At 34.6% G+C, this 17637-nt stretch overlaps 2 protein-coding genes across 5 annotated transcripts; both read left to right on the plus strand.

The window, feature by feature from the left end:
• The first annotated feature begins 1278 nt into the window (after positions 1 to 1278).
• LOC123226042 (protein IQ-DOMAIN 5-like) lies at positions 1279 to 10525 on the plus strand. 4 transcript variants are annotated; one of them, XM_044650498.1, is made up of 9 exons: positions 1279 to 1439; positions 1733 to 1816; positions 3998 to 4033; positions 4127 to 4211; positions 4862 to 5107; positions 7540 to 7767; positions 8297 to 8410; positions 8836 to 9328; positions 9757 to 10525. In XM_044650498.1, the coding sequence occupies exons 4-9, from the start codon at positions 4128 to 4130 to the stop codon at positions 9906 to 9908; spliced, it is 1317 nt and encodes a 438-aa protein (XP_044506433.1). In that variant the 5' UTR covers positions 1279 to 1439; positions 1733 to 1816; positions 3998 to 4033; position 4127; the 3' UTR covers positions 9909 to 10525. The 4 variants fall into 4 exon arrangements, with proteins under 4 accessions (XP_044506433.1, XP_044506431.1, XP_044506434.1 ...); XM_044650496.1 differs by lacking the exon at positions 3998 to 4033 and having other exon boundaries at positions 4095 to 4211; XM_044650499.1 differs by lacking the exon at positions 3998 to 4033 and having other exon boundaries at positions 4095 to 4211; positions 9031 to 9328.
• Positions 10526 to 11193: 668 nt separating this feature from the next.
• Positions 11194 to 13821, plus strand: LOC123224866 (glycosyltransferase BC10-like). Its single transcript, XM_044648610.1, has 2 exons — positions 11194 to 12502; positions 13326 to 13821. The coding sequence occupies exon 1, from the start codon at positions 11413 to 11415 to the stop codon at positions 12478 to 12480; it is 1068 nt and encodes a 355-aa protein (XP_044504545.1). The 5' UTR covers positions 11194 to 11412; the 3' UTR covers positions 12481 to 12502; positions 13326 to 13821.
• Positions 13822 to 17637: the final 3816 nt, after the last annotated feature.

Raw genomic sequence — 17637 nt, forward strand, 5'->3', positions numbered from 1 at the left:
CAACCCATCCGACGCCTTGAGACGTTGTTTGGGAAAAGAAATCGTCTTTCTAAACGAAGACGACTCGTCTTCCTAGGGAACGATGAGTCATCTCGTCTTCCCAAGGGACGACGAGTCATCTCGTCTTCGTTTGGAAAGACGATCGTCTTCCCAGACGACGTCTTACAGCGTCAGATGGGTTGGGGTAGAGTTGAGGAAGGCCATCTGTGGAAGAGAAACCATCAGGAGGGAGAGACGACCAACAATGGCGTTGGAGAAAATGAAGAGGTTTGGAAACTAAACCTTAGGGGGGGAATGTGATCTTTTCAAACTTGACTTAGGGGAGAAAAGTTAGTTTTTTAAATTTAGGGGGGGGAAATGAAATCATATTTAAGTTTATTTTTAATATTAAATATAAAATAATCATTTTACCTTTACTACCGTTAATTTTAACTGCTCATAGGTGGGTAAACGGTATTTCTATAGTTAATGGAGAGAACTTTGAGATTTTAGCATAGTTTAGGTGGGAAATATAGCCGTTTGGCCAAAAACTAAAGTATCATATTTTTCACAAATCTATCTAAAAAACTAGACATTATTTTATTACAATATAAATTTGATGAAAATAATAAACTCTTATAACAAAATTAGTAGCAAAACAACAACTTACAAATTAACAAAATATATTTCATCATTGTATCAAAAATCCCAAAATTTTAGTTTCAAATTTTTAAATAAAATAATAGATAATATAATAAAATATTATTTATTTATAATAAATAATTTTATATATGATTTTTAGATAAGAATAAGGATGAAAATGATTTAAGAACCCAAAGTTAATAACATTAGCAAATGAGTAAAACATGTGTTAAGTTACATAAAAAATTGGTTAAATTTGTATAATATGATTAAAAAAAATTAAATTAATTACCTTGCTTTATAATTTTGACAGATTAACCATTTAAATTTACTGTAACAAATCCCACATGTAAATTTTTTCTTAGTCAATACCGGCACAGTAAAGTTTCTTTATCACGGTATATTATAATCAATTTTCCCTCCAACTTATTGTGTTTTTCTCCTTTTAAAATTTTTAATTGCAATCAAGCTTATGCTAAAATGCACCGGAGGTGAGAATCTGTCGTGGCGTGCGTTCACTGACTCGCTTACACTCGCACATCCCGTGATTTACTCTTTTGTCGCGTGCACGACAGTGACACGTTTACATCTCTTTTACAAACGACACCGTTTAATACTGTTAAAATAATCACCTCTCGGCGTACTTTAGCTTAGACCGGTGCTCCCTCCTTCACACAAAACACTCTCTGGTCTGCTGGTTATTTTAGCACCTCAAAATTTCAACTCATACAGAGAGATAGAGAAGAGACTAAAATTATAGCAATTGAATTGAATTGATGTGAAGACTTGTTGACTATTGATAGATCAACGGCTGCAAGGTATATCTCTCTCTCACCTTTTCTCTCTGTCGTTGAAACTGATTACTTCTCTCTCTTTTAATTTTAATTTTTGTCTTTTCCGTTTCCTGAGAGTTTGAACTTTCAGTTGAATGTATAATTCAACTTGTTAATCTCGTGATCTACTGATCTGCATTGCTTCCTTTTCAAATTCTGTTGAATTGTGTTTACAAGATCTGAGTTTCGTAGAATGTCGTTTAATTGTAAGTTAGGTTTTCGTTTAATGAAAGTGAACTGGAGATTGTTCAAGAAATTCGATGCTTTATGATGTGTAGGGTGCAAGGGATGAGGAGTTTAATTAGAGTAGCCTCTGCTTCAGAATAGAGAAAGGATTTTCATTTCAAAATTTAAATTGACAGGTTCGTGTTATTATTTGTTTTAATTGATATAAATTTGATGGTCCCTATTTCATTAATAAAATGTGTTTAATTTGTGTAAGTTGAGTGTTAGTGTAACTCAATCTTCCTTTAGTGGAATTCGTTTTGTGTTTTTAATCCTTTGGGATTCTTTTAGTCTGATTCAAGTGGATGATTGTGATGGTGTGTATTAATTTCTTGCCAAGCCGTCCATGAATACGGAATTGTTTTAGGGAGTGATGCTTGAAAATAATAATTAAGCTGTTGTTACCTAGAAGAGCATGGATGGCATTAGTTTGTAATCAGGGGTGAGTTTTATAGTGATTTGGAAAGTCCATCAAAATAGAGATAGTTTGTGGAAGTACAGTCTAGGACAGACATGATTAATTCTAAAAATTTTGTCTTATTTTGGAGCACAATAATAGAAATATAGAGTAAGCTTCTTCAAACTTGTTTTACTCCCTTTGAGCTCAAATGGTAGGAGCAACTAGGTGACACTTTTATTAATTTCATAATCCATTTTTTAAAATGCATAATCAATTGATTTTCTAATCCTTTGGAATTCTTTTAGTCTGATTCAAGTGGATAATTGCAATGTTGTATATTAATTTCTTGTCAAGCTGTCTGTGGATACGGAACTATTTTAGTGAGTGATAGCAAGACATGGATGGCTTTAGTTTGTAATCAAGGGTGAGTTTTATAGTGATTTTGGAAGTCCATCAAAATAGAGATAGTATGTGGTAGTACAGTGGAGGACAGACGTGATTAATTCTAAAAGTTTTGTTTGATTTTGGATCCCATTAATAGAAATATGGGGTAAGCTTCTTCAAACTTGTTTTACTCCCTTTGAGCTCAATTTCAAGGAGCAACTATGTGATACTTCTATTAATTTCATAATCCATTTTGAAAATGCATAATTTTGGGATTCTTTTAGTCTGATTCAAGTGGATGATTGTGATGTTGTGTTATAATTTCTGTCCATGGATACACAATTGTTTTAGTGAGTAATGCTTGAAAAGAAGAATTAAGCTGTGGTTAGCTAGCAGGACATGGATGGCTTTAGTTTGTAATCAAGGCTGAGTTTTATAGTGATTTTGGAAGTCCATCAAAATAGTGATTTTGGAACTACAATGTAGGACAGACATGCTTAATTCTAATTTTTTTTTTTTTTATTTTGGAGCCCATAATAGAAATATGGAGTAAGCTTCTTCAAAATTGGGCCGGTTGCGGGTTAGGCCAACTGGTTTATTTTGAGTTGTGGGTTGGGCTATTTCAGTTTTAATTTTAAGCTAGGTGAATAATAGGGCGAGTATGAGGTTGGGTGATGTTTGGGCCTGAGCCCTGGGGTGTATAAGTTGAGCAAGTCGAGTTAAATACTTGGGTCCTTGGGTAAAACCAAGTAGTCCGGGTTCCGGGTTGTGTGTTGATCAACCAATTTTTCTCTTCAATCTTTTGTGTCCTCTCCATTGCTTCCACCAAGCTCTAGAGGCTGAAGAACTTCACTTCTGCATTGATCTTTTCTTTCAGTCTGTTCATAAATGCCCCCAATAAGATCTCTTCCGATACCTCACTCAATGGTGCCAAAATTAATTCAAAGCAGCACCAAAATTCTCCTACCGATTTGTTCTGCTGGAGAGACAAAAGTTCTTCATACGGAGAGCCATCCTGCGATGGCCAAACCATTGAAGCAAACTTTGCTTCAGGTCATTCTGTCTTGTAAAAGGTTGTCAGGATTTCCTCTGTTGTAGAACGTAATGCACTTCATGCACACCGCTGCTGCCGTTCACTTCTTGTGCTCTGACAACTGGTCAACCACAAAGTGATGATTTGCTCGGAAAGTCCAGCCTAGACGTATTGTCTCCAACGAAGACTGGTAGTTCCAACCTCCAGTAGGTGTTAGTTCCAACAACCGACGAAGACTTGTGCTCCAGAATGGAGGGCAAGTTTAGTGTGTAGAATGCCCAAGTAGTGACAAATACAGTTTATAATTACTGCTCCGATGAAAAAGCAAACCCAAGATGTCTCCAATAAAAATCATGAGATTCTCTCTTTTTATATGACAACGAAAATTTTTGGACTTCTATCTTAACATGTTAGCCTTTATCATGAACTTCTTTATTTAATGTTGATTGATTTATTAGAATGCGATACTTTCTTAAGCAAATTCTTCTTTACTTTTGCTAGTTCTTCCCTATCAAGCCATTATTCTCTGGTTTCCAGGTAAAGATGTACTTGATAAACCAGGCATTTTAACTGATTCGTTGAAGGATGTTTCTGGCAGGTCTTATCTGGTTTGAGTTTGTTAATTTGCAGCATGGGCGTCTCAGGAAAATGGATTAGGGCATTGGTTGGTTTTAAAAAGTCAGAAAAGTCACCATCTTCGGAAATGGATGAAAATGTTCGTATTATACCTCCTGCTTCTTTAATATTTAATATTCAAGTTTATTGCAATTTATTGAAGCTGCTATATGAATATATGGTTGTTGCTGGATGGGACTCATGTAAATGTTGAAATTATTGCAATTGTCTTAAATTGCTAATTGAATTTATGGTTGATGCAATGTGGGTCTCTTCTAAAAGCCTGAAGTATGCTTATCCTTTTATTTTCTTTGGCCTCGTTGTACACTAAAGATAAGCTTCTTCTATTCATATTATAACCACATGTAGTTAGGTCTATGGCTTCTTCTATTCATATTATAACCGTATGACTTCTACTAAATTGTTTGGGATCAGAAAATTACCCTCTGTCAACTCTTTCTCTCTCTTCTGTAACATAATATTCATTCTATGTGACAATGTTCTTTCTAAAAGAATTAAAGGAATTCCACTCTAGATATTATATTCATTTTTAAGAATTTAGCAATACTTTATGTGATCCAGTGTTTCAAAACTTGATGTTTTATTTGTCATTGGATGCATTAGCAATTGGAGAAGTTTATGTCTGATTCTAAGTAAAATACAGCATGGTTAATGGTACAAAAGGGTTATAGTTTAATGGTCAGGTATAACAAGGTTATTGTTTAGATTCTTATTCTTATCTTGTCACAGAGGGCAGCAACTAGCAAGTTTCAGCATTGTAGAAGGCACTCAGTGGAGATTGATACTGATAATCTTCAAGATGAATCTGATCAGAATGCTGCTCCACAAGTTGGAGATGCTGGTACAAATGCAATTGCAGGGCCTGCTGGCTCTCCTTCAGATTCACTGCAAGTACAAAATATAGTTCACGATCAACAAAACTTGAGAGAAGTATGGGCTGCAACACGCATCCATACAGCATTTCGTGGATTTCTGGTATTGGTTTCCTCATGACATCATTTAGATTTCATTCAGCAATTATTGCAAATAAAAAGTGATTTCTTGTTCAATTTTGTGCATGCATGTTATTTTGTGACTTCTGAATACCTTTTAGAGAACTAAGAATAGAAGAGAGTAAAAAGTATTCGGTGGTAAGTTAAGGGAAGTTGCTACTCTATTTAATGGTGAAGTTTTGTAATTTGAAAGACTTTAGTCATTATGCTTATGTTGTTTTAAAAGACTTTCTATTGACTAGCTATTAGTAGAACTTTGTTATAAGTAAAAAATAAGGCAGAAGAAGGTGCCTTATATGTCTCTCTTGAAAATTGATAATTAATCTTTAATTCACCAAAGACTTGTCATTGTTAATGGGATTGGCTTTAGAAAAGTTGTTCTAGTAGACTAAATTCTATCCGAGGTGTTAGTTATTGTGATGTTGTATTATGCAAACTCTTAGATTGTGTTTTGTGCTTAAGATTAGATTGAGCTGTCCAGGATTGAATTGGATTCTATATGGTAACAGTTCTCTGTTGAATTATCATATTGAATGAGATTTTATATATTAAGTGAACTCAAATTTCATTATTATGCTATTTGAAACATATAGTGATGAGAAAGTCTTCAGTGGGATGGACACATGTCCATTGGTCTTATCATGATGTGTGTGCATGTCGTATCCTGATGTGACATGCTTGGTTGGATGGATGCACATGCGTATGTCTCATATAAGAATTTTCGTTAGTGATAGCTAATTGAATGTTTATGTATGAATTCGATTACATACATACATACATGCACTCATTATATGTGTGTAATTATTTATACTATAATAATCTGTTAATTATACTAGTTATCATATAACTAATTGAAATTATAATTGTAAAGTTGGCACATCCAAAAATTTAGTCTCATCAACATGAAATGAGCTAATCCCTTGACTTTTAATGGAAGTAGATTTAGTTATTCCGAATAGATGGGATAATTTTATGGACCTGAGATAACTTATTTTATTCTCTTGTGTAGCAAACAAAAAACAAAAAAAGATAGGAATTATCAAAATTTCAAATTATCCAATCCTATCTTTTTCCTATCCACTGAAACAGTTCCATACTCTCTTATTTGTCTAATAAGACTTGACAGAGTAGGTTGCGGATCCATGCTGGCCTGGTTAAGTATCTCCTTTTACAAACAAACTGCAAATCATAAAGCCAGCTTGTGACAATATTTTGACCGTGTAACAAAGCTTGGACAATTTTTTATGTGCAATTATATCCAGCTTATCTGGTAGTGACCTTAAAAGTAAGGTATAAATTTATTGCTTATACCGAGTTAAATAAGAAAATGTAAAAGAGGCTTAATTAACATTATATTGGCAAACAATATTTGTGAAACCAACTAAGATGAACCTTGAATTTTACACTTGTTTTGAGGCTATTGTGAGAACATGTAGCATGTAGCGGTCCATTTTTAAATTGTTGAACTTAGATTTGGTTTGGTAACTGACCTATCAAAGGTTTTGTTAAATGAATATGATTTTCTAGCTGGAGAATACAATATTGCTACCTGTCCTATATTAAAATCGTGCAATGACTAAAAGATTTGGGGGCTGCTTTTCTAAAATATCTGATGTTATCTCACAACTTGTGACTTCTCTCCAAACTGTACTTAGATGCTACAGTGCTACTTTGACTGTAAATTTAGCTGCATGCTGCTGCTGCTGACTAAAGTCATCCATTGTCTTTTGCTGATGAACTATTAAATTATAAAAGGTGAAAATAAACAGCCTCTTTTAATATTTCAGGAGCAAATGTTCCTCTTAAAGTTGGACCCGAACCGTGCTGGCTCGGGCTTGAAAGCCGGCTCGACTTGATTCGGTTCAGTTCAAATTCGTTTACTTCGAATGTTAACTGAGTTTGAGTTAAGCGGTTTGACTTGTTATAAAATCGAGCTGAACTCGAGTTATAGAAAGTTCCACTCAGTTTGGCTCACGAGTTAGATAGATGACTCGATTTGATTTGAACTTGGCTCGTGGTTCGATTTGAATTATATTCAATAATTGTTAAACGACGTCATTTTGTCAATGAGCCACGAATTCAAATTACGAATTTGAGCCATAAGTTCGAGCCGAACTTGAACCACCCTTAATATTGGCTTGACAAATTCGAACCGAATTTAAGCCGAGCTATTTTTCATTCGAGCTAAACTCGAGTCAAAAGGTGTTCGGACTTAGCTCAGTTCGTATCCACTCCTAGTTCTTCTGCCTGAACAACATAATTTTTTTTTTCTGATGTCATGTGTACTTGTTGGAGAGTAGTTGTATATTGTTTTCCTATCTTGTGTGATTTAATAATGTGTATATCCATATCTTTTGAATTTTTTTTCAGCCTGGCAGTTTTGATCTGACTAAGTTATTTGGTGATACATGTCAGGCTAAAAGAGCTTTGCGAGCATTGAAAGGGTTAGTGAGACTTCAAGCCCTTGTCAGAGGTCATGCAGTGAGAAAACAAGCTGCAATAACTCTTCGCTGCATGCAAGCTTTAGTAAGAGTTCAGGCCCGTGTCCGGGCAAGGCGTGTTCGATTGGCATTGGAAAGTCAAACAGCACAACAGAAACTTCAGCAACAACTTGCAAATGAGGCTTGTGTTCGAGAAATAGAGGTAAGAAACTTCAAATACTGTAGAATCATACAGTTCTTAGATGTTTCTTTTGCTGGATTTCTTTGGTTGCAGTGGGAACTTGCTATCTCTCCTTATTTTCCCAATGGATGCTTCTCTTGTATGGAGATATGTTATCTGCATTTATTGGAGTGAAAAGCCAAATGATTGTGGTTGATGTGAATAAATAATGACGATATGGTAGTCCTAATAAGCTGGAACCTATATGAAACATTTGAAGAGTTAAGACTTTTGTATTCCTGATGGACTTCCACAATCAATATTGATTTTTTTATTTACTGCAATTGAAGTTAGTTATTCCCTTTATGATGAGAGGGAAGGAGCTCTGAATTGCTATTTATAGAAGAAAGAAACTATATTACAATAATTTAGCATTGCTGGAGTTACAGTCTTATTATTCCACATTAGTGTTTAGCATATTTTATGGTTGCTTCCTCATCCACTATTTTAGCTAGTTGAATTCTCTTTGACTTGAGTGATCATGTCAGTTCGAATCTCTGATTTAATGCAGGGAGGATGGTGTGACAGTGTAGGTTCAGTTGAACAAATTCAAGCCAAGTTGCTCAAGAGGCAGGAGGCTGCTGCTAAGCGAGAGAGAGCCATGGCTTATGCTCTTGCTCATCAGGTAAAGTTTTCTTCACTCCCATTGTGGATTTATGAAGAAGCAAATTTTGTTCCGATATAGTTGATTGATTTTCATAAAAGGTAATATAGATAAGGGAGGATTCATAACTTTATATTTGTACCTTGGCATATTATATAAGCTTCCTTTTTCATGAATTTTCTGGACTTTTGTACACACACTTTGAATTTCTTCAGTGGGCTCTTATTCATCCAGTTGATTGGTACCTCTCCCTTTTCTCATTCTCATTATTTGATCTCTATTTGGGGTTAGTGTCAAGTGCTAAATTAAGATTATCTTAAGTTTTTGTTCATGCCTGCTGCCTATTTGGTATATCAGTTTCCTGCCTATTAAATGTCCCAGAATAATCTCCAGGGGTTGTCATTCCCCAGCAGGCTTGTGTAAAAGATCATTGTTTGTTCCTTCAGTGGCAGGCAGGATCAAGACAGCAGTCTGCTCCTTCTGGATTTGAACCAGATGGAAGCAGCTGGGGATGGAACTGGTTGGAGAGATGGATGGCTGTCCGTCCTTGGGAAAACCGCTTTCTTGACATGAATCTTAAAGATGGAGTAATGATATGTGAGAATGAGTCAGCTGAGACTAACAATGGCTCCAAATCTCAGATAAAATCTTCTGGCAAGAAACCACTTTCATCAAATCTTCACTCCAACCTGTCAAGTCAGAAAACAGGTCCATCTCAGTCTGATGGGAGTAGTTCTTCCCCTGGTATTTCACAAAGCATGCTTGAGGCATCCACTGCACAGATTGCCAAGCCTAAGTCCAAACCACCTCTTGAAGATCTAATTGTAGAAGGCAACTCAAGGCCTGCTGGCATTGGTGCCAGATCCCATAGCAATCCAAAAGAGAGATCAACACAATCAGATAAACCAGGAAAGAAGCGCTTGTCTCTTCCTAACAATGGTAGGTTTTTGCTTTCCCTCTCCCCTATTGACGTTCACTCCTCTAGATTGTTTATTTGGATTGACATGGTTGCAAGCGGAAAAAGGAATGTACTGCTATTTTCTGTCTCAGTCATCAGTTATATTAAGGGTGGAGACTAGGTAAAATGAGGTCGATCTGACTTCCAAGCACGAGAATGTCTGCATGAGTTTATTAAATATTTAGGACAAAAATTTGTGACACTAAACGGTTATTTCATTATTTTATCCTTCGGCTAGATACTCATCTATATTCTGCAACTTTCTTATCGAATCCTTTGTGTCAAACAGATTCAAACTATTCTAGTATCTGTTGTGTAACTTGACATTGTCTGACAATAATTTGACCTATCATATACATGAATTTTATTGCATTTGATTAATGCTCTACTTGGTTTTTACTTTTGGCAGCCAGGGCTCATGGGACTCAGGTAACCAGGGTTGGAGGAACGGCTGCTAAAGTGACACCGGGCTCGCATAAACCCATCAATAATAAATCCAAGATTAATGGAAAAGGGGATTCAAAACCTACCAGATCTATTCCAGTTTCTGTTGATCTATAGCTATAAGAATTCAATGGAAGGAGCAAATCCATTCAGGTACTCCTGTTTCCTTATGTATATATAGAGTCATGTTACACGGAGATGAAATCACGATGCATATTTTCTGTTCGAGATATTGGCTGTTTTACTGGAAGAGTTGGTTTCAGTGTGGCAGGGTCAAGGAGAGTGACCAAGCGCATACAATGTGACTTGTATTCATCTTTCATTTATGTTGTTAATTACGTGATCACATATTATTTATCTTCAAATGTCCGAATTCTAGAGCAGCTGTTGTTCTGAGATTAATTTCTTCCCGGGCTTTCTTTTCTCCATTCATGGCTTCTCCACAGGCATGTATTTGTTCTTGTGATGGGATGATGCATGTGGTGGATGAGGTTTAAGGAATGGTGAAAGAATTCTGGGTGAGGGAAATTTTTATTCAGTAATCGCCAGTGTCTAGTGGTTTGGACTATGTACACGTTAGTGTATTTTTTGTTTTGTTTAATTCTTTGAGTTCTTTTTAAAATCTTTTTGGGGGTGCGAAATTCTTTACAAGTTTGAAGAAATCATACTCATTTAGATTCAGTGGATTAATGGTTTCCTAATTATATTTAATTTTGTTTCATTTTTCTTCTCTAGTTCAATTGTTATGTCAAGAGGTGTCATGAGTAATATCAGAATTGACACAGCCTGCCCTGCTGACGGGCCAAGTTAACTTACTAACATAAATCAAATATAATATATAATTCTAATAATATAATTTTAAAATATTAAAATGTAATATTTTCTGAAGTCATATGTAACACTTTTCTTGTCAATTTTACAAATTAATTTATATAAATTCAAATGGAAACAAAATAGTGCAGTGACATTATAAGAGGCATCTTGTAATAAGTAAAGGCAAATAATTCATTCTCGTATACCATTAGAAGAACGTCTTATTTTAAGAAATTCAAAACAGAATTATTTTTATGCGTTAGTTTGAGAAATAAAGTATTTAATTTTAAAATTTTTTATCTCTATATAGTTAAATTAAAATTTAAAAAATAAAAATGTATATAATCAAATAAAAATATGAGCATTTTTATTAATAAAATAATTAATTTATGAACTTATTTATTATAATAAAAATAAAAAAATTATATGTATTTATTTTTAATATATAAATAAATATATATTATAAAAATATTTTATTATTAAAATTAGTAAAAAATATATAATTATAATAAAATTTTAATAATCTTTTAATAGTTAATGTGTTAAACGAAACAAAATCACTTAGATAATAAAAGACTAAAATAATCGATCACTCCTTTTATGTCTAGCCCATCCGTAATAGTAGTGTTTTGTTTCCTGAAACCTGGAAGAGGGATTTTGAAACCCAGACCAAAACCAAGCCTCATTTCTGTCCCCCGTTCTCTCTGACACTTACCACCACCATTCACCATTTCACCTCCATCTTCCTCCCTCCCCACATTCCTTCTCCGCACTCCTAACCTAACCGTAATTCAAAAATTGCCTCTCAATGTACTCCACCGCATTTGTTTTCTTCTTCTCTCTTCTCCTTTCCCTCTCAATTCTCTTTCTCCTCGCCCCCCGCATCTTCTCCCCTCACTCTTCCCCCCCGTCGATTCCCCTCCGCGACGAACTCGACGACCTCTCTCTCTTCAATCGCGCCTCTTCTCTCTCTCGCTCTCATTTGTCCTCTTCTAACCCTAAACTCAAGATCGCTTTCCTTTTCCTCACCAACTCTCAACTTCATTTTTCCCCTCTCTGGAACCGTTTCTTCCAGAATGCTAACCTAAATCAATACAACATTTACATCCACGCTGATCCCTCTGTTAATATCACTTCTCCATCGGGCGTTTTTGCCCATAAATTTATTCCTTCTAAACGCACTTACCGCGCCTCGCCTACACTCATCTCCGCCGCGCGTAGGCTTCTCGCTACTGCCATCCTCGACGACCCGGCCAATGCGTTCTTCGCTCTCCTCTCGCAGCACTGCATCCCTCTGCATTCGTTTCGGTATGTTTACAACTCGCTGTTCACTTCTACAACCTTCGATTACTCGTCATCGCCCGAGTCAACCACGGCTTTCGGAGTCCGAGTTCGGTACAAGAGTTTTATCGAGATAATCTCCAAAGATCGATTGCTATGGAAGCGGTACATTGCGCGTGGGCGCTACTCGATGACGCCGGAAGTGCCTTTCGATCGGTTTAGGGTCGGATCTCAATTTTTCGTTTTGACACGCAAGCACGCGCTTGTGGTGATTAAAGATCGGAAGCTTTGGAATAAATTTAAGAAACCGTGTTACACGGCGGACCAGTGTTATCCAGAAGAGCATTATTTTCCGACTTTGTTGTCAATGCAGGATCCGGATGGGTGTACCCGTTACACTCTCACTCAGGTCAATTGGACGGGGAGCACCAACGGCCACCCTTACACATACAAGCCCAATGAAGTGTCACCACAGCTTATTCATCAGTTGAGGGAGTCGAATAACTCAGAATCTAACTTATTTGCGAGAAAATTCTCACCGGATTGTTTGAGACCGTTGATGAAAATTGCAGATTCGGTCATTTTCAAGGACTGATCAAGATCAAGAGTTGTTCCTGGTATGTTTGTTAAATTTTCGACTTCTTTATAGCACTTTATTATCTGCTATTGTGAGTCGACTCATTGAGTTGATTAATATAGAGTTACAGTAGGTGCAGAATCGTTAGGATCAATTGTAGGTTAGATTTTAAATGTGAAAGGTAACATTTTTAACAGAAATTTCATGCTAGAAGAAACAGTTTTTGTTCAACAATTATGGCAATAGCAAAACGCTAGATTCTACGATGGAACAACTCTTAGGTTACTCAGTGATATGGGAATTTTTATCTACATCTGTTTACAACACCCTAGAAATGATGTGTCGGTGCTCATTGTTGTTTTATTAAAGCCTAGATGTAAAAAATTCAAGAATGTGAGGGGGGAATTTTTAGTATTTCAGTGAACCTTTTTCTCTTTATTTGTATTTTTGTGTAGATTTTGTTTACCCTTGTTGAACTGGGAGACCTTAAAGGAGAAATGGTTACTCCCAAAGGCCCTTATTGCGCTCTATTTTGGGGAAGGCTTTGAATTTGGTGGAGTTCATTGAACCTGAGATGGGAAATAATTTTCTTTTAAATGGAAATATATATAAAAAAAAAAATTAAATGGCTAGTGTTATAAACATTTTCTGTTTGTGACCGACACATTTGTTACTTGAAGAAGCATCTTTATAGTCCAATGCTACATTTTTGTTTTTTCTGGAATATTACCCAATACTACTATTATGTATACAAATTTGCTTGCTGTCTTTCTTTTCCTTTCAAATCTTGCTCTGATGTCAAATTGACAACATATATACACACACACACACACTTTAGTTGATTCATCAATTGACTTTTACAGGTGGAAAGATGAAAAAGAGTTAATGGAGAGATTTTGGAGTCAAAATAGAGGGGAATATGGTTTTGAAGAGGCGTAAAAGTGCCCACAACCTGCCAACCCCAAAAGCTCCGAACTTTACATACAAGGGATTGAAAAGAGTGGTAAGCATAAAGCTTTGATTTGATTTGATTGTGTAACAAATGGTTATGGCAATAGTAGGAAGTGGGTTTAATCGTTTTGCTGTGTGATTATTTGTACATATTATTGTATGAAAAATTAATCAAACGGGATCCACTAGAATCGGCGAAAAGTGGTACAGTAAGTACTACAAATGTGAGAGAATAGTTATGGTTTTAGTGTCAAAATGAAGAAGCTGAGCTAAATTTGGCTCCTCCTTTTCTCATTTTCATTTTGAACTTGGGTTTGTAATTTGTATTCTCCCATTCTGAAACCCTCTTCCATCACTCTGTATGTGAACATAAGAAATGTATGGACAAGTACATCCTGGGTTGGGACACGCATGGAAAGAAACTCATAGCCGTTTACGAAAAGGATTAAATTATGAAAATGACTTGGCGAACATGAAGGAAAGGTTTTGTTGGGTTGGGTTGTCAGTCCGTCTGTCAATTTTATTTGTTTGGTGATGTATTATTTAGAGCTGCCGACGGTCGAATTTTACACTGCATCACATCAAGTGAACGGGAAAAAAATGCAAAATAGGTTTTTATTCTACTTGTATTATTTGTTGTTTTTAAAATAATTAATTAACAATAAAATTATGAACACGATATTAATTTGTAAATAATGTGTTGTTATATAATCTAATCACTTATTAATTATATTAATATACAAATTAATATTTATTATTTATGTATATAGATTTATTCAAATATTAATTTAACATCCATTCAATATTTTCTACATGTTAGCAATACTAAAATAATAGTAATAAGACTATGTGTATACAAATAATGATGTATTATTTTATGATTAAGTATTTTTTTATCTTTAATTTTTAATTATTTAATTACATAATGATACATTGTTATTTGTATAAAAAAATTGTGTATATAATATTACTTAAATAATATCTCTTTGATTTATAATTTAGGTTCACAAATATTCTTTTGGGAAATAATTTTAAAATTATATAATAAGCTTTCATTATCTCTATTTTTTAAGTTATTATTACGACACGGATGGACAAATTTTACATTGGTAAAGTATGAGAGAGATGTTAGACATGTATGTGTCCCACTTTGCGTGAGGATGAAAAAACAAAATTAATTAAAGAGGCTGTGAGTTTCATGATAGACTGGATAATATTTTAATTTGATGGTAAACTAAGTTATTGGATCAAAGAGGTTATAATTATTTTATTTTCATTTGAAAAATAATCGAAAGATGTTCTTTAATGATTTCTTCAATAAAAAAAGAAAGGGATTCATCTGAAGCTGCACAGGACTAATACTACAGAATTCTAAAATTGCCTCTAAATTAGGTATTGATAATTGTTGGTGTGTTTTTGCAATAGAGAAAAATAAAGCATATGTAAAAGTAAAACAACCAAATTGAAATTAAACGGGAAAAAAAAATCCCATGTTTACTTTGAATTTTGCTCAAACAAGCATTCCCTAAGAATTTTGCACGACTAAATTTAATTAATGTAGAAGTGAAGACAATTTTGATTTTATATATATATATATATATAGATAAAGGGCCAGAGGACTTATCCCCACATAAGTTTTAATGCGTTCTCAAATTTTCACTCACAGAATTTTAAGAACTCAAACATCCACTTATAGACTATTAACTTTAACCAAGATAGTTAATTATAGGGGATAAAACCATTATTTTACTATTAAACCTTAAAATTTTAAGAGTTTATATCATTTTGTCCTTCATAGTTTTGAAATCTAACTTTTCCCCCATCCAAAAGTTTGAAAAATTCATTTTTTCCTTTAAAGGTTTTTCTTTATTCTCTGGTGATGAGAATCCACCGCTGTCATCGGCTAATCACCCTAGCATATTCTTCTCCAATTGTCAACCTTCCCACCAAAGTAGGTTCATCTAATGAAGATAAATTGTCTTCGTCCAATGAAGAGAAGAAGAGTCTCTTCGTCTTTTCGGTTGAATAAAGATGATTTGTCTTTGTTCTATGGAGGAGACGAAGAGACTTTTCGTAAGATGAATCTACTCTAGTGGAAGGCCGACAGTCGAAGAAGAAGATTGTGGGGTGACTGGTCGACGACGACAACTGATTCTTGTCGCCAAAGAATGAAGGAAAACTTTAAGGAAAAAAGTGAATTTTTCAAACTTTTGAGTGAGAAAAAATTGTTTGTTTTTCAAATTATGAGGGAAAATTATATGAATTCTTAGGATTTAGGGTTTAGTGATAAAATGATAATTTTACCCTTATTTTGGTTAAAGTTAACAACCCATAGGTAAATATTTGAGTTTTTGAAACTTTGTGGATAGGACTTTAGAAACACATCAAAACTTAGGTAGGAATAAGTCCTTTAGCCTAAAAAAAAGAGTGTGTGCGAGTTTAAATAATAAAATTTTAAGGCCAAAGGACTATTTGCCACCCAAACTATGTTGAAATCTCAAAGTTCCCCCTATTAACTTTGAAAATCCCATTTACCCACTTATGATAGTTTAAATTTGTTAATTTTAAGGGTAAAATTGTTATTTTATATTTAATATTAAAAATAAACTTAAATATGATTTCATTTCCCCCCCCCCTAAATTTAAAAAACTAACTTTTCTCTCCTAAACTAAGTTTGAAAAAATCACATTGCTCCTCTAGAGTTTAGTTTAAAAACCTGTTTAATTTCTCCGGTGCCATCGCCAGCTATCTCTCCCTCCCGACAGTTTCTATTCCTTCGACGGCCCGCCTCAACTCCATCCCAACCTATCTGGCATCGAGAGACGTCTTCTGAAAAGAGAAATCGTCTTCCTAGACGATGAAGAAGAGATCGATCGATCTCGTCTTCGTAGTTTAGGAAGATGATTGTCTTCCAAGACAATGAAGACAAGATCGAGATGAAGACTAGATCGAGATGAAGACGAGATCGAGATGAAGACGAGACGACTCGTCTCCCTTTGGGAAGACCAGTTGTCTTCATCTAGGAAGACGATCGTCTTTCCAGACAAAGAAGACGAAATCGATCGATCTCTTCTTCGTAGTCTGGGAAGACGATTTCTCTTCCCAGACGACGTCGGATGGGTTGGGGTAGAAATGAAGGGGGCTGTCAGAGGAAGGGAAACCGTCGGGAGGGAGAGACGGGCAGAGAAAGTGAACGGGTTTTGAAACTAAATCTTAGGGGGAAAAATGTGATATTTTCAAACTTGGTTTAGGGGATAAAATATTAGATTTTAAACTTTTAGGAGGGAAAATAAGATTAAATTTTCAGAGGTTAGAGTTTCGTTAAATTTATTTAGTCATGGGTGGGTAAATAGTATTTTCAAAGTTAACAGAGGAAACTTTGATAATTTAACATAGTTTGGGTGGGACATAGTCCTTTGGCCAAATTTTAAATATGTTGAGCAATGAAATGCCGACATTAGGGTTACGTGGCAACTAAACGAGGAGAGAAGAATCATTAGAAAAGAATATGAGGTTTCAAAATTTTGGGACATAATTAATTAATTGGGGTTGTTGAGGTGGCTTTTCACCCTTGACAATTTACCTATATAATGCTTTTGAATTTGAAAAAAAAAAAAATTGAATAGATACGAATAAATATTAAAAAGTATTTCAAATCAAAAGTTAGGGAGAACACCACATCCAATGGTGAATTTTGATAGGTGTAAACTCATTTTCAGTCCTTAGGGTTATTGATTTTTTCTTTTAACCCCCAATAGTTTGCTTATTCCCACCTAATATTTAGTATATTCTCAAAGTTTTATATGTAAAGTTTTAAAAACTTAAATACTATTTATTCTGTTAAAATTCTTTATTAAGATTAAAAATAAAAATATCATTTAGTTAAAAATATTAAAAAAACTAAAATTTTATTGTATTTTTTATTTTAGTTTAAAATTTTAACAATTTCTCTCATTAATAGTTTTGAAAAGTTACATTTTCCCTTTAGAATTTCATTTTTTTCCTTTTATCCTTTAGCTACCATTCCCCAACCAACCTTCCATACCGGGTCTCCCCCTAGACTCTCGGAAATAAGTCTTTTGGTCTTTTATTAACATTGCTAAACAAAAATTGGCGGTGTATTACTAGTTGATTTAATCAAACATTTAACAAAGAGCTTCAATATTCCAGAGATTTGTATTAGGATGAATAAGTTGCACACACTCTTAGGGGGTGTTTGGTTTG

Source organism: Mangifera indica, chromosome 9 (assembly GCF_011075055.1).
Source record: "Mangifera indica cultivar Alphonso chromosome 9, CATAS_Mindica_2.1, whole genome shotgun sequence".
Taxonomy (NCBI): Eukaryota; Viridiplantae; Streptophyta; class Magnoliopsida; order Sapindales; family Anacardiaceae; genus Mangifera; species Mangifera indica.

What these genes read in the sequence shown, in the direction of transcription:
- LOC123224866 (XM_044648610.1), top strand. Translation starts at nt 11,413, where the DNA reads ATGTACTCCACCGCATTTGTTTTCTTCTTCTCTCTTCTCCTTTCCCTC.
- LOC123226042 (XM_044650498.1), top strand. Translation starts at nt 4,128, where the DNA reads ATGGGCGTCTCAGGAAAATGGATTAGGGCATTGGTTGGTTTTAAAAAG. An exon ending in CTTGTGTTCGAGAAATAGAG is followed by an intron (nt 7,768 to 8,296) that starts GTAAGAAACTTC and finishes GATTTAATGCAG; the next exon opens with GGAGGATGGTGTGACAGTGT. An exon ending in CTTGTCTCTTCCTAACAATG is followed by an intron (nt 9,329 to 9,756) that starts GTAGGTTTTTGC and finishes TACTTTTGGCAG; the next exon opens with CCAGGGCTCATGGGACTCAG.